Source organism: Babylonia areolata, chromosome 29 (assembly GCF_041734735.1).
Source record: "Babylonia areolata isolate BAREFJ2019XMU chromosome 29, ASM4173473v1, whole genome shotgun sequence".
NCBI classification, from domain to species: domain Eukaryota; kingdom Metazoa; phylum Mollusca; class Gastropoda; order Neogastropoda; family Buccinidae; genus Babylonia; species Babylonia areolata.
Genome location: NC_134904.1, coordinates 19148575 through 19165057, shown reverse-complemented (window position 1 = coordinate 19165057; position 16483 = coordinate 19148575). Strand labels below are relative to the sequence as shown.

General features: G+C 41.0%; 1 protein-coding gene across 1 annotated transcript in view; it reads right to left on the bottom strand.

Moving 5' to 3' along the window:
• The window catches only part of LOC143274721 (4-hydroxyphenylpyruvate dioxygenase-like), a 40345-nt gene that overhangs the window by 22898 nt on the left and 964 nt on the right, over positions 1 to 16483 (bottom strand). The window contains exons 3-5 of the mRNA XM_076578629.1: positions 13713 to 13775; positions 3361 to 3465; positions 1173 to 1218 (exon numbers count right to left, since the gene is read on the bottom strand). Coding sequence (XP_076434744.1) covers positions 1173 to 1218; positions 3361 to 3465; positions 13713 to 13775 — 214 coding nt within the window. The remainder of the gene's footprint in view (positions 1 to 1172; positions 1219 to 3360; positions 3466 to 13712; positions 13776 to 16483) is intronic.

Genomic DNA, 16483 nt, shown 5'->3' with positions numbered 1-16483 from the left:
AAAATAACCTATCAAATATCAGCAGCTGCTGTAATAAACAACTGAACATCATCAGTTAATCTATTGATTTTCTAGAACACCTGATAATAAAATGAATACCGATACATATCAAACAAGCTGTTGCAAGTTAGTACAAGGATGATATTGTGTGACAAAAATAAGATCTTTCTGATCAGCACAAGATTGATCTCCCCTGTTGACAGACCACTGCTTGACAAAAATAAGAGCGTTTGCCTTTCCACTTGTTGCTGTTATTGTTGTTGCTGCTGCTGCTGCTACTCTAGTAGTTGTTGTTATTGTTTTTGTTGGTATAACTATAAGTCATCTATACAGAAACAAACGACTCTTCTATTAGTTTCTTTTCCCCATTCTCTCAGAACCTCCAGAAATACAGATGTCTGAAAACAAATTCTGTTTTTATGGTCTGCAATTCTAATCATTTTTTTTTCCACAAGAGGCTTTTACTATGTTTGTCTCTCTCTCTCTCTCTCTCTGTATGCACACACACACACATATATATATATATGTATTTATGTATGTTATGTATGTATGTATATTGTGATGTTTCCTAGATATTTTATGTTGTGTGCACTGTTTTCATGTATGTATGAACATAGATTATTGGTACTGTTTAATGTCTATGCTGGGTTATGTATGGAAGTTGGAATTTCAGTTTTTAAATGCATGTTTTAAACATCACTTTTTTTTACATTGCACAGCACAGCGCAAGTACAAGGAAAGGTGCTATATACATATTAAAATCATTATCATAATCATTATTATCTTCCTTCAGTTACATGACCAACACTGACTTGCCAATGACTCTGTCATGGTTGATGCATGCTGGGTATTTTCGAGTCTCCATAACCCACGAGAGACTGACATGGATTACAGGATTTTTAAAGTGCATATTTGACATTTTGCATGTGTATACACATGAAGGGGGGTTCAGGCACTAGCAGGTCTGCACATATGTTAACCCAGGAGGTCACAAAAGTCTCCACCCTTCACACACAATGTGCACATAACCAGGGATTGAACTCAGGAACTCGAGCAAGAATCCAGCGCTCTAACCATTTGGCCACTGCACCCATATTATAATTATTATCATTACTATAATTATCGTCACTATCATCATCATCATCATCATGTCCAATCCAATCCACACATACCTGTAGGGACCCCTGGTTCCAGCATTGACTGGAAGACAAAGATGATCTGCACACAACACACACAACAGTCACTTCAGAAGACAGTGAAAATCTAAGAAAAAAAAAAAAGAAGATGCTTATCTCATGAACTTATCATAACTTGTGTTCTCTGAAAAAAGAATATGCTTATCTCATAAACTTATTATATAACTTGGGTTCTCAGAAACAACAGAAGATGATGCTTTCAAAAATGTATTATAACTTGTGTTCTAAGAAAAAACAGAGGATGCTTATCTCATGAACTTTTTCTAACTTGTGTTTGGACTAATGCAGTTTCAGTTTTTCAAGGAGGCGTCACTGCGTTAGGACAAATCCATACACGCTGCACAACATCTGCTAGGCAGATGCCCAACAGCAGCATAACCCAACGCGCTTGTCAGATCTTGAGTGCATGCTTACATATTTGTGTGTATATCAAAGTGGATTTCTTTTTACAAAATCTTGCTAGAGGACAACACTCTTGTTGCCATGGGTTCTTTTTCAGTGCGCCAAGTGCATGCTGCACACAGGACCTCAGCTTATTGTCTCATCCGACAGACTAGACACTCAGTTTGATTTTCCAGTCAAACTTGGGAGAAAGGGTGAGAGCGGGATTCGAACCCACACCCTCATGGACAAATGCATCCATATTATCTCATGGTTTATGTTTCCTGTCGGTCATCAATCACTGACTCATCGATGTGGCAGCCAGTCAGTCACTTGACGCATTAATATTTTGAAAAATCAGCCATGCTTAAAGGGTTTTTGTAGTTTTCTCTTATTCTCCTGCGAAACAATCGCGATTGCAGTTTCAAACTCAGAAAAAAAACTTGACATAGAAAACAAATCATTACTGGTCTTGCTCTGCAGTTCCAACCAAGCAGATGAACATCATGAAAAAAAACCATAAAAAAAAACCTTGGTACCTAGCCAGGAAAGGAAAAGAGGTGTGCTCACACAAAGACATCATTGCTTGCGTTTTGTGATCTGCAGGGGAATTCAGTGCCAGTTTAGCGCTTTACTTTTCCGCCAGTCTCCTTGACTGAGGATAGCTTCGATACATGAAGAACATTTCACTTAATAAATCATCCGTATCGTAGAGCATGCCACTGAAAGGAGCTGTCTAATGGCGAGAAAGATTGAGTATTCAGAACAATTTAATTCTCTTCCATTCTGTACACATCTTAAGAGTCTGCATTCATTGGCAACTTTTGAGTTTACTTTATTGATGTTATAAATGCAAGAGTGTGGCACATTCGAGTAAAGTTGAAATCCAATCAAGATAGGCAAATAACCATTTTCATTCAGTCATTTACGCAGCCATACCTTGTTTTCGGGACGTGCTTGTGTTTCCATAACTCAGCTTACACATACTGACATAGGTAACATTATGATTGAAGTGCATTAGAACTCCTCCCTGTGTATACACAAGAACTGTATTAGGTCCACACATAATGCTGGCATGGTATTTGATGAAATTTTACGAAATTAATAAAACAACAGCAGCTCAATTTATAAAACAGTAAAATGAAATAACACATATGATATTCTTAAGAAATACAATTTCTGAAATAGAAACAATAAATTATGAAAAATCTTTTTAAGAATTCTTTAACCTCCCATCACTTTTGCATGCCATAAAAAGACAGATGCTCTTCTTGTTCTGTGTTCCCCAGGTCATGCTGTCAGATGGTCATTTTGATCTGCAACACAAAGTCCGCTGTCCTCCACACTACAGCAGGTGGCCCCCAGAGCTTCTCTTGGAGTTCCACTGCACAGGGCCAGGTTTCCCTCTTCAGTGCATCAAAAGTTGGGCAGAACTGTAATAAGTGCTCTGGTGTCTGTGAACCTGTGCCGCATGGGCTTTCATCAGTAGGGGACAATCTCAGTCTGTAAAGGTATGAATGGAGCCTGCAATGTCCAGTTCTAAGTCAGAAGAGGACTACTTGCTGTGCTCTGTTTAAGTCCAGAGAGCACCCTCCTCCAATCCAGCTTGGTGTTTGTTTCTCAACTGTTCTCTGAAATGGCTCTTCAGGATTGCTAGATATGTTCAAACTTTGGCACATACATTTAGAAACATTCATCCAGAAATAAGAAACCCTGTTCCAACATTAATCATTAGAAATTCTTTTTAAAAATCTTTCAACTCGAATCCCTCCTCCCCACTTACCTTATTCTGTTTGATGGCATGTGCAGCAACCTTCCGGCTTCCCGTCTCCAGGCCTTTGTACATGAAGGGTTCGAACCCCAAGCGTGCGATGTAGTGCGCTGCTGCCTGCACACAACAATTACACATGTACTTTTCGCACACATCAATAACACTTGTATTTTATTCACACATCAATTATGTGTGTTTTCTGCACACACCAATGTGTATTTTCTGCACACGTCAATAACATGTATTTTCTGCACACATCAATGTGCATTTTCTGCACACATCAATAACATGTATTTTCTGCACACATCAATGTGTGCATTTTCTGCACACATCATTAACATGTATTTTCTGTACACATCAATGTGCATTTTCTGCACACACCAATAACACATGTATTTTCTGCACACATCAATATGCATTTTCTGCACACATCAATAACATGTATTTTCTGCACACATCATTAACATGTACTTTATACACACATCAATAACACATATATTTCACGAATAACACGTCTTTTGTGTACACATTAACGTGTATTTTATGCACATATCATGTATCATTTATATTTTATAACTACATGAATATGAAGGATGAAGGATTAGACTGCACAACTTAACCTTAGCGTGACAGATATTACAGAGGTAGAATCCCTGCTCAGGAACACCACTCCCTCAGCTTCAGGTAATCGGGTCTTGCAGCATGAACAGATTGTTATGTCTCATTACTTCCTAGGAGGAGGTTGGCTGAATGGTTAAGATGCTCAGCTGCCAATTTTGAGAATCTGAAAGGGTGTGGGTTCGAATCCCACTCTCGCCCTTTCTCCCAAGTTTGACTGGAAAATCAAACCAAGCGTCTAGTCATTCGAATGAGACAATAAACCGAGGTCACGTGTACAGCACGCACTTGGGGCACTGAAAAAGAACCCATGACAACATGAGTGTTGTCCTCTGTCAAAATTCTGTTGAAGAAATCCATTCTCATGATATGCACACAAATGCACATGCATGCACACAAGGTCTGACTAAGCATGTTGGGTTATACTGCTGGTCAGGCATCTGCCTAGCAGATGTGGTGTAGTGTGTATGGATTTATCCAAACCCAGTGAAGCCTTGAGAAACTGAAATTGAAACTGAAACTGCATCGCCATTCTGAGATCCAGAGACAAACATAGTGCTCATGTCTATCATGAATGATGGCAGAGCAGAGGCGTCTTTGTTATTGTATAAACTAATGCAATGACCCTGTTTTCTGACCCCAGATTACCACAAGTATCTATACTGTATCAGTGTATGCACAGTCACTACTCAATTAGACAAGGAACACAGTGATTCTGCTTTTCGACCCTCCTCCTATGTCAATAATGGCTCAGGTGAGCTCATGTATCCCCATATATCTGCATTCTATGGATCCTATTTCTTCCATGCACATTTGTTTGTGCATGTGAATCAGTGTGTTTGTTGAGTGTGTTTTTATGTGCGCATGTGCATGTGTGTGTGTGTGTTTGTATTGTGGTTGTGTGCATATCTTGTGTGTGTGTGTGTGTGTGTGTGTTTGTGTTCTTGATGTGTTATTGTAGTAAAGTGCACAAAGTGAGAGGTTTGAAAATACTATATATATAAATGTATGATCACTGTTAGTAGTAGTAACAGTAGCATTAAAAAAAAAACCCAACCTACTATGATGATGATGATTATTATTATTATCATCATTGCATCATATCTTGAGTGCATGCACTATACTGTGCTGTAACAGGTTTCTCTTATTACAAAAAGAATAAATAAATGAAAAGATTTTATAAGGACAGAAAGTGAGAAACAGACCATGTACCTGATGCTAATATCTGGCTAAGACAGATGTTATTTCAATACAGGAGATTAGAACTCACACAGGGAGACATACATGTACCTGTTCTGCTTGTCAGCTTTTGTTAATCGCGTGTGTGCGTGCGTGTGTGTGTGCGCGTGTGTGTCTGTATGTGTGTGTGTCTGTATTTGTGTGTGTGTGTGTGTGTGTGTGTGTGTGTGTGTGTGTGTGTATGTGCATGCCTGCATGTCTGTGTGTGCATGTGTGTACATGCCTGCATGCATATGTGTGTGTGCATGTGTGTCCACCTGTCTCTCTAGACATATATATATATATATAGGGAGAGAGAGAGAGAGAGAGAGCACATACACACACACACAGTGATTTATCTGAGTGGAATTCGGGTAACACTCCCTGTGCTAAGTCAGTAAGTGTGCCACCATACTGAAATAATAACAGAAGAACAAAAATGGGCCACATTCAATGATTTTGTGTGCACTCACACATGCGTGTCTTACTTGCACAAGAGTGCAAATGCGCACACAAACACACACATACGAAGAGACCCATGCAACAATTACGCAATCTCACAGGCACCCAGACCCATCCCTGTCATGGTAAGATACTCTAGATGTATCAGGACACATCACCTGATGTCATCTGATACACACCATTTTACCGAATCCACACCAAGTTTTGTTCATGTTATTTACATGATTTACATCTTAAAAAAAAAGAAGAAGAAAAAAACACACAACAAAAAACAAAACAAAGATTAAAAAAAAAAGAAAGAAAGAAAAAGCAGGTCAACAACTGGCAAGGCAATCTTTTTTTCTTTTCTTTTTTTTTGGTCTGATGATAACTGGAACAATCAACATCTGAAATCAAACTAGAGACTATCGGGCTGCTTAACCTTCATTTCTCTCTCCACACTTGATGCATGTAATGACAAACCATGAGAAACACCCAAAATACAACCAACAACAGCTTGACATTATTTGTGTGTGTGTGTGTGTGTGTGTGTGTGTGTGTGTGTGTGTGTGTGTGTTACCACTGAATGAGAGGGAGGAGGGAAGGAGAGAGAGTGGGAGGACACAGAAGGTTGGAAGGGGAGGGAGAGAGGAAAGTGAGAAAGAGAGAGAGGAAGAGAAAATAGGCAGACAGATTGAATCTACACACACACGCATACACACAAAAACACACAGATACACATACAGAGAGGGAGGGAGAGACAGAGAAAACCTAATAGACTAAAAATAAAAATAAAAGACAAAGAAAGGTGACTCCCATTTCAACTCGTAATAATTCAAGCCCACATGAAGGAGTCATCCACTAACACAGAGGTGTTAAAACACACTGTAAGAAACACAAAGCTTAGATCAGAAGATTCTAGAAGGACGCAAGGCCAATGTCAAGCCATGGAGATTTGGATGTCATGTTTCCTTACTACGTGCCTTCCTATGTGATGTCTGCCGGCTTTTTATGTTCATAAATTACTTTCATTTTCTAGTCAGAAAGGTTACAATAAGTTGCTGGACCATCTTTAGTAACAAAAGAAAGAAAAATAAATCGGTTAGTCTGGGGTCATATCAACACATCGCGTGATATGAAAATTCTCACAGTCTTTTTTTGTTTTAATACTAATACGAAATATTGCAAATTTGCAACCCCCACCAGCCTGAGGAAAATGCTGTAGCAGCTTCAGTCTTGAGTTAGTTGTCATGCATGTTTTTTTCTGATATGTGTGTGTGTGTGTGTGTGTGTGTGTGTGTGTGTGTGTGTGTGTGTGTGTGTGTGTGTGAGACAGACAAAGAGATGCAATGAGAGAGAGACAGAGAGAGATGTGGAGGGGGTGGGGGCATGGAGGAGAGAGAAAGCAAGACAGAGAGGAGGGGGGAGAGAAAAAGACTTCAACATGATCAATATTAATAAGGAGTTTCATTTGGTATTTGAACACATACACAATTTTTATATTTTTCCAACCTCAGAAATTATGCACTGTACTCAACATTTTACAGGTTAAGTCCATGTTCAAAATAATATGCAGTTTGCCATTTTATATGATGGGAACAATCATTCATAATATCAACAGCTGATTCATCATTCTATATAATGCTTTCAACACTCTTGTTAGTGCTTTTCAGTAGCACGCCAGTCAGACACTGAGCACACACACACGCATGCACTCACACACACATACACACTCCCATGGGAACTTCATTTATGATTGTTTTTAATAGCCTTGAGATGATAGGTATTTCCTCTTTTCTCATGCCAAAGACCAATTGAAAAACAAAACAAATATATATACGTACATACATATATATAGATACAGAGAGAGAGAGACGAGAGAGAGAGAGAGAGAGAGAGAGAGAGAGAGAGAGAGAGAGAGAGAGAGAGAAAGTGTTATTTATTCATTCTAAGTACAAACATAAAAAAATTAAAAAATCAGACCAACAGGAACAAAATTGATGTGCAAAAATCATGCATGAATTACAAGTCTGTCATTCCCCCAGTAAAGCCCTATTTTTTGCATCCGAATCTGAACCAATACACTGTGTCATTGCTTCTGATAATTATACAGCATTGCAAGTACGCTTATGAGGAAACTGAAAATAAATCAAAACTGAAAATAAACTGGCTCAGTAGAAACACATGAAAATAGAATACCCCCCAACTTATCACTGAATCACATCTCCAGTTAGGCCAATCCGGCTTCTGTATACTGTTCTCAGGCTTCTTTGTCCACAGGGACTTAAGCCCCAACCTGCACAGCCCTAGTCTTCCAAGACCCTACGTGTGGGGAGAGGATACTGAATTAAAATGATAGTTTGTATAGCTCCGGCTCAAAAGAAGCCAAGCAAGGAGCCACAGCAACTGTGTCTGGTTGGGAGTTCCAGTTAATGTGGAAGTGTTTGGGGGAAAAGCTTTGCTTGAAACATTTTCTGACCTGGATGGAAGATGTCTGAATTTCTGCCTGTGGTTTGCCCAAGTTATTGTGTTTGCTGGTATCACCAAGTAATCAGCTGGTCTTGTGTCCACTGTGCTGTTGATCTTGTAGAGCATTGTGGATTTTTTTTCATCTGGTTTCTAGCGTGTCCCACACTTCAAGCAAAGATGTGACACTGCTTGTGTTGTGGTATCTGTTGGTCACATACCCAGCCTCTCGTCACCATTGTGATTTTGTTATTTTCTTCTTCTTCTTTTTTTTTTTTTTTAAGTGTCCCTGTTGGCAGGGGCAGTTGGTGACATACCTGGGTCTTGTAGGCATTTGTCTTCGTGATTCTGGAAGGTGTTTTAAGGTTCCTTCTAAGAAATACGAGGACACTGCTGGCTTTCTTGGTTATTTTGTTAATGTGTTCTTTCCACTGTGGCGTGATGGTAACTCTCAGATAGATTGCTATGTTGATTCATCTTGTTGGCCGGTTTCCTCCTGGGGTAACGAACTCTGGTGACAGTGAAGTTTTATTTCTGTGGGTGTACTATAATCATACAATAGGATACGTCAATTTTCGCGAATATTTTAAACATTACTTCTTAAGTTGATATCGTGGTCTATTTCTGTAGTTTCGACTCTGAGGGTAATTGTGTTATTTTGACAAAGATTCAATCGCAAAACCAATGTGCAACCACTGCCAAATCCAGAAGATCGTCTGCTAGGACGCTTTCATTCACTTTGCGCCAATCGGTGAGCCGCTCTTTCCGTTTTAGGCAGGTTGACAAAATCGTCTGCTACGAGGCATTCATTCAGTTTGTGACAGTCCAAGAGCCGCTCTTTCCATTTTTACATGAACAAACATGAAAAGGTAAACGAAAGAGGCGCACGCCGAACAATCAGTTCGTTGAAAAGACCTACAATGAACACACAGATAAAAAAAACAAAAACAAGCTCGCTTTTTCTGTTCCCAATGGCCTTCACCCGATAACCTTGACCTTCCTATTCACTAATCGGCTGTTGGCGAGAAAATAGATAAATAAATAAAATTAATAAATGAATCGATGACTGTTACGATCTGCTGATGACATACACATAGCATTTGCCGTGTTTGTGCTGTAAACAGACTCGCACTAGATATATATATATGCTATAAAGAAAAAAGATTTTTTTTAAATGGAGCGACAGAAATACGTTGGTAATCCATTGTTCACTTCAAATTGAAGTTACTGCATACCGCTTTCAATATGAAACTGAAAAGCTTGATCGTGCGCGCGCACGCACTCACATCCACACTTTCTTTAAGTTTCGTGAAACAAAGTTCCACTGAAAAGAAAAAGAAGAGAAAAAAGGGAAGAAGAAAAAGCAAACAAAATACAGACGGGAAACAAAAAATGGGTGAGTGGGAAAGAAAGGGGGGAGTGTGTGTGTGGGGGGGGGGGGGGGGGGGGAAAGAGAGATAGGGGGGGAATACGTATGTGTTGGGGGTGGTGGGGTGGTGAGGAGAAACAATAAAGAGAAATAATAAATAAAATAAAACAAAATATTTTTAAAAAAACATAGGCGAATTTAGAACTATCACACTGGAAAATGTCATTACAAGAAAATCCTCTTAGTTTCAGTTTCAGTTTCAGTTTCAGTAGCTCAAGGAGGCGTCACTGCATTCGGACATATCCATATACGCTACACCACATCTGCCAAGCAGATGCCTGACCAGCAGCGTAACCCAACGCGCTTAGTCAGGCCTTAAGGGAAAAAAAAGGTGAATAAATAATAGATAAGCTTACACAAATAAATAAATAAATTAATTAATTAATAAATAATAACTATAATATTAAAAAAAAAGGTAGTAGTAGTAGTAGTAATAATAATAATAATAATAATAATAATAAATCAATAACAATAATAAATAAACAAAATAAATAAGATAACACTGATGATAAATAAGCAAATAGATGTAAAACATGAAGACACAAATTTACATATACACCCACACATGCATAACAGATATGCACCGAACATGCAGTTTCACAGATATGAAAGCACAGTTAAATACATATAAACGTACGTGAGCTCCAACACACACACACACACCACACACATTACCCTGCACCTCCTCTACCCCCCTCCTCCACACACTCATTTCTAGTCTACGTATCGCAGCTTCCACGGCACACACACACACACACACACACACACACAGATGAACACTTACTTGTACAAGCACACACACATATGCCCATATCTTCACACACAGATATATATATATATATATATACGTTCCAATATCCTGTTGCTCCCACAGTGTGGGCATGCATACACTCACATACCTCATCCTCTACGCCACCTCCCCCCGCACCCCACCTCCCCCTCACATACACACACACCTCTTGTTAACATATAATTAGTTTCATAACAGAAATTAACATAACACACACACATGAAAAAAAAAAAAAATTTTAAACCAAAAAAACAAGACATTATCATCAAGTACTGTTTGTGTGCTGCAGCTCTTACATTTACTCGCGTCTGCATGTGGCTTTTATTATGTAGAGCATTCTTTTTATCCCACCATTCAGAAGCAAAACTTGGCAATATGGTAGGTATTATATATATGAATGAGACCTTTGAAGCCATCCCATTTCTGACGATTTGGTAAGCAGGATGAAAGGTCAAGATCATTATCTGGCAAAATATGAAAAAGCATGACAGAAACCTTATCCCATTCCATTTCAAACTTAACTTGGGATAGCGACTGTTCATGGGCACAGAATGATTCCTTACGATTTCAAAATCTGAAGTTGAAGATCAAGGTCATAAAGTAGCATGTGACATTCACAATGAAAGGAAAAGTATGAAGGTGCAAGTGTTAGAAAGTCTGGATTAAAATCTCCATCAGATATATGGTATATTGAATGGTCATGAAACCAAAATATGTTGAAATCAACAAGTCACAACATGTCATGAAGGGAAAAAATGTAGTGATTTCTTTTGGCAAGAAGTGAAGAACATGAAATTGTCAGGTTAAAGGTCAAAGCACCCTCACCTTCCACAATTCTTTTACAGTGATGTTTTATTAAGTGGTTATCACACAGCATAACTCTTGCTTGAAGGCCTTGCATCCCCCCCCACCCCCCCTTTTTTTTTATAGGTTTTTGCTTGTTTTCTTTTTGTTTTTGCCATCTAATATATCACTTTTCATAAACAGAGAGGAATTTTAATTATTTCAAACACACACACACACACATACACACACACACACACATCATGCCCTCACCATGCACGCACACACTATTACACACACACACACACACACACACACACACACACTCACATCCACACACACATACACACTCACATCCACACACACACACACACACTCACATCCACACACACATACACACTCACATCCACACACACACACACACACACACAAACACACACACATGCCCCATGCACTCACAATGTGCCTGCGCAGGCGCACACACGCGCGCGCACACACACACACGCACACATATTCAACACACACACACACACACACACACACACACACACACACACAATGAAGGTGCATGAAGGGAATATACCAAAGTGAAGGGAGAGTGTGCCTATAGGTGGCTGGGTGGAAGGACAAACCAGGAAATGAGACACTACAACTTATCAATAAATCATGTTTCAACAGTTCAGATCATGTTAAAAGGAAATTTTCTATCTAAAACTCGGCCGTAGTTCTCTCATTTTCTCCGCATAGGCGGATAGTAGTTTGCACAGGACAGGAATGTCAGACCCCTGCCGGAGTCTGCACTAGTTGGGTCACGGTTAAGTATGTGTGATTAAAAGCCTAATTCCATCAACCGAGAGGCATATAGCAATTTATAATTGATTACCATGCTGACATTCTGGTACTCTTAACACACATGCACACATGTACAGACAAGTTCCACTAAAAGTGAATGACCACTTCATAAATGATAAAAGCAGGTATGCTTTCATGAAATATTAAATAATGAAAAGGTGACTTAAATCATCAAGGCTGTTCACAGTTCACCTCTGGCCTCCCATGTATCGAGAGAGACAGATTCAAGATTCAAGACAGAGAGACACAGAGAGAGACAGACAGACAGAGAGAGATCTGATGATGACACACTAGCATTAGCTGTTTCGTGCGTCAGGCTCCTGTGGTGGAGTGTGGGATTTTCCAACATACACTGCTTACTGATGGATGGACCCCTCCTTCCTACCTCCCTCCTCTCCTCCCTCCCCCCTCCATGGCATCAATCCCCACCACCACCACCACCCTCCCCATACCCTCTCTCCCTAGAACATTTCCAGACACTTTTGACTGATGTGGTATTGCACAGTTAATGTAACTGGAATGTGTTGATGCAGATACCATGACTTGTGACAGAGTATAGCCAGTGTGTGTGTGGCTTAATTGTGTTTGAAGCTAACGACTGAAGGAAAAGTGGTTAAAATATCAAATGTAGACACTTCTTGACTAAATGGGGTGCTTGTTTAGGGTATTGGAGTATCTACCCCCCACACCCCCACCCCTGACATACTGTGGGAACAGTGTAAACATTAAGTAAAAAAAGAACTACAGAGATGGTGTGTGTGAGTGTGTAGTATCTGTGTAGACTATTTTGGTTTGCTACAGATGGAGTTATTTTGAGGTTTGACCTACCTGTTTGGTATGCTAGGTGGTGACAGTTATACTCAAGGTGAAAAAATCCACAGGTGTCCTGTGTGTTCATGTTTCTCCATGTGTGTGCACATGGGTGATAATGCAACATGGGGAACATGTGTGACTTAGTAGTTGTGATTACCATGTGCTGTAGTCATATGTTATGTGCCAGAGGGGTAACACATAGCTGTATGTGTTCAATAAGATTTGAGACCACTGAGAAGCAGTCCTATGTTGGTGCACACAGTTTGCTAAATATTTACGAGAGACAGTTTACTTGGTACTATGATCATCAGTGAGATACTTTGTAGAGACAAAACAGAGATTTGTTCAGTCTTTGTGGAAACAGCTATTAGTGTATGGTGGTTTAACAGGAGTTGAACACTGGGAGTTTGTATTTGTCAGTCATATAAAATTATTTGGTGCACAATGATTTTTATCTTATGTCACCGATTGTTGGTGGTAAGCTAAATGGAGCTTGTTTTACATCTATTCATAGATCTCTTTGAGAAGAGAATGTACAGCTAGGCATTGAGTGAAGGAATGGAGAAAGGTTATCTGCCATGTTGTTTAATTTGTCCATACAACATATTGATGTTCCTTTAAGAGACAACATATAAATGGTGTTCCTTTAAGAACAGCCTTTCATGGCAATGTCGTCTCTCATATGCCTTGGTATTGTTTTGACCTGGGTTTGGTATTGTGTATGTTCCAACTGTGCTGCTAAGTTAGGGTGTGCTGCAAAGTGCTGTTTTAGTTTGGGAAAATAAACACCTCAATTCATCTTTCTGAAAGACCATGATTGTGGTACGAGGAGAGAGTGGAGTGTGCACCTGTCCTCTGCCTGTGTCCTCTATCCATTCCACCTTGCCCCCACACCAACAACACCCGCTTTCTTCTTTCTTCTTCAGCCCTTTAACATTAACAATAAATATTCACCTGCTTGGCATTGGAGACCCAGAATGTGATATGGTCAAAGCAGACAAACCGCCCCGCTTCCGGCTGCAAAACAAAAGCACAAAATAAAACCTCACTATAAAAACAACAACAACAACAACAATGATGATGGAAGGTGACAGACTACAGTGGGAGGAGGAAAAGGAAGTGATTAAGGAGGAAGGGAGAAGTTGGAGAGAAATAGACAGACAGAGAGAGAGGGAAAGACAGAGAGAAGGAGGTAGAGACAGAGAGAGAGGGGACAGACACAGAGAGGGAAAGACAGAGAGAAGGGGGTAGAGACAGAGAGAGGGAGAAACAGAGAGAGGGGGAAGAGACACACACAGAGAGAGAGAAACAGAGAGAGAGGGAAAGACAGAGAGAAGGGGGTAGAGACAGAGAGAGGGAGAAACAGAGAGAGGGGGAAACAGAGAGAGGGGGAAGAGACACACAGAGAGAGAGAGAAACAGAGAGAGATGGAAAGACAGAGAGAAGGGGGTAGAGACAGAGAGAGGGAGAAACAGAGAGAGGGGGAAACAGAGAGAGGGGGAAGAGACACACAGAGAGAGAGAGAAACAGAGAGAGATGGAAAGACAGAGAGAAGGGGGTAGAGACAGAGAGAGGGAGAAACAGAGAGAGGGGGAAACAGAGAGAGGGGGAAGAGACACACACAGAGAGAGAGAAACAGAGAGAGAGGGAAAGACAGAGAGAGGGGGAAACAGAGAGAGGGGGAAGAGACACAGAGAGAGAGAGAGAAACAGAGAGAGAGGGAAAGACAGAGAGAAGGGGGTAGAGACAGAGAGAGAGGGGGAAGCGACAGAGAGAGAGGGAGAGACACAGAGAGAGGGGGAAGAGACACAGAGAGAGAGACTAGGAGAGGGAGGAGAGGGAGAGACAGAGAGAGGGAGAGACAGAGAGAGGGGGGGAGAGACACACAGAGAGAGATATATAGAGGGAGAGACACAGAGCGAGGGGAAAGAGAGTGAAGGGGGTAGAGACACAGAGAGAGGGAGAGACAGAGAGAGGGAGGAGAGACAGAGGGAGAGACAGAGAGAGAGGGAGAGACAGAGAGAGGGGGGGAGAGACACACAGAGAGAGATATATAGAGGGAGAGACACAGAGCGAGGGGAAAGAGAGTGAAGGGGGTAGAGACAGAGAGAGAGGGAGAGACAGAGAGAGGGAGGAGAGACAGAGGGAGAGACAGAGAGAGAGGGAGAGACAGAGAGAGGGGGAAGACACAGAGAGAGGGGGAAGAGACAGAGAGAGGGAGAGACACAGAGAGAGGGGGAAGAGACAGAGAGAGGGAGAGACACAGAGAGAGGGAGAGACAGAGAGAGAGGGGGAAGAGACAGAGAGGGAGGAGAGACAGAGGGAGAGGGAGAGACAGACAGAGCAGGGGAAAGACAGAGAGAAGGGGGTAGAGACACAGAGAGAAGGAGAGACACAGAGAGAGGGGGAAGAGACACAGAGAGGGAGAGACACAGAGAGAGGGAGAGACAGAGGGAGAAGGAGAGACAGAGAGAGGGGGGCAGAGACAGAGAGAGGCGGGGAGAGACAGAGAGAGAGAGAGACAGAGAGGGAGAGACACAGAGAGAGAGGGGGAAGAGACAGAGAGAGGGAGAGACAGACACAGAGAGAGGGGGGAAGAGACAGAGAGAGAGGGAGAGACAGAGAGATGGGGGGAGAGACAGAGAGACAGACTCAGAGAGGGAGAGACTGAGAGACAGAGAGAGAGGGGAAAGAGAAATGACAGTGAAAGCAAGAAAGGGATGGAAAGAAAGGGATGGAGAAAGAGAGAGACACAGAGAGAGACAGAGACAGACAAAGAGAGAGAGAAAGAGAGAGAGACAGACAAAGACAGAGAGAGAAAGAGACAGACAAAGACAGAGAGAGAGAGAGAAATCAAGACAGAGAAGGGGGGAGACAGAGGGAGACAGACACCGACACTGACATACTATATCATTCAGCCATAAAGCCCTTTTGACAAGGGAGAATGACAATTTCATTGACAAATGAAAACTTTTCTTAAAATTTAATGTAGGGCAGTAAAACACACACACACACACACACACACACACACACACACACACAAAGTGCATTTTATATATATTGGATCATCTTAAATTGACAGTAGATCAACAGTAGATCAATTATCTTTTTTTTTCTAGCGTTCATCATTTCTGTAATAAATAAAGCAATTTGGGAGATGGAGGGAAAGAGAGAAGGAGGGAGTGTGAGGAGAGTGTGAGAGAATGAAAGAGACAGAGCAAGCAAGAGTGATAGAGAGGAACAAAGAGAGGGAGAGAGAGAGAGAGAGAGTGTGTGAAGAGAGAGAGAGGGTGAGGGAGGAAGCCTGCACACTTAGCAAACTTAATTGTTGGAACTTAGTTAGTAGTTGTACACATCATTACAGAATGACAACACACTTTAACATTGAAACAAGCACAAGACCAAAGTAGCCAGACAGACAGACAATTCAACACTCTTCCAAGATATTCATATTATGCATTCTTTCAAACAGAGACACGTTTTATGTGAACATTAATAAAGGTACATGAAACAGCACTCCATAGATAAGACAGTCACACGTAACAGTGCAGAATATAAAAAAAGATTTAAAAACTCATCTAACAACATACTTTCTTTCATTGGTAACGTGAGTAGAACTTGTAAACTGACTCCTCCACCCAACACCCCACCACTCCAGTTGTTACAGCGTTAGCTTCTTCCTTCTACCCTCACCCTCCCCACATCCCACCCTCACCCTCCCCACA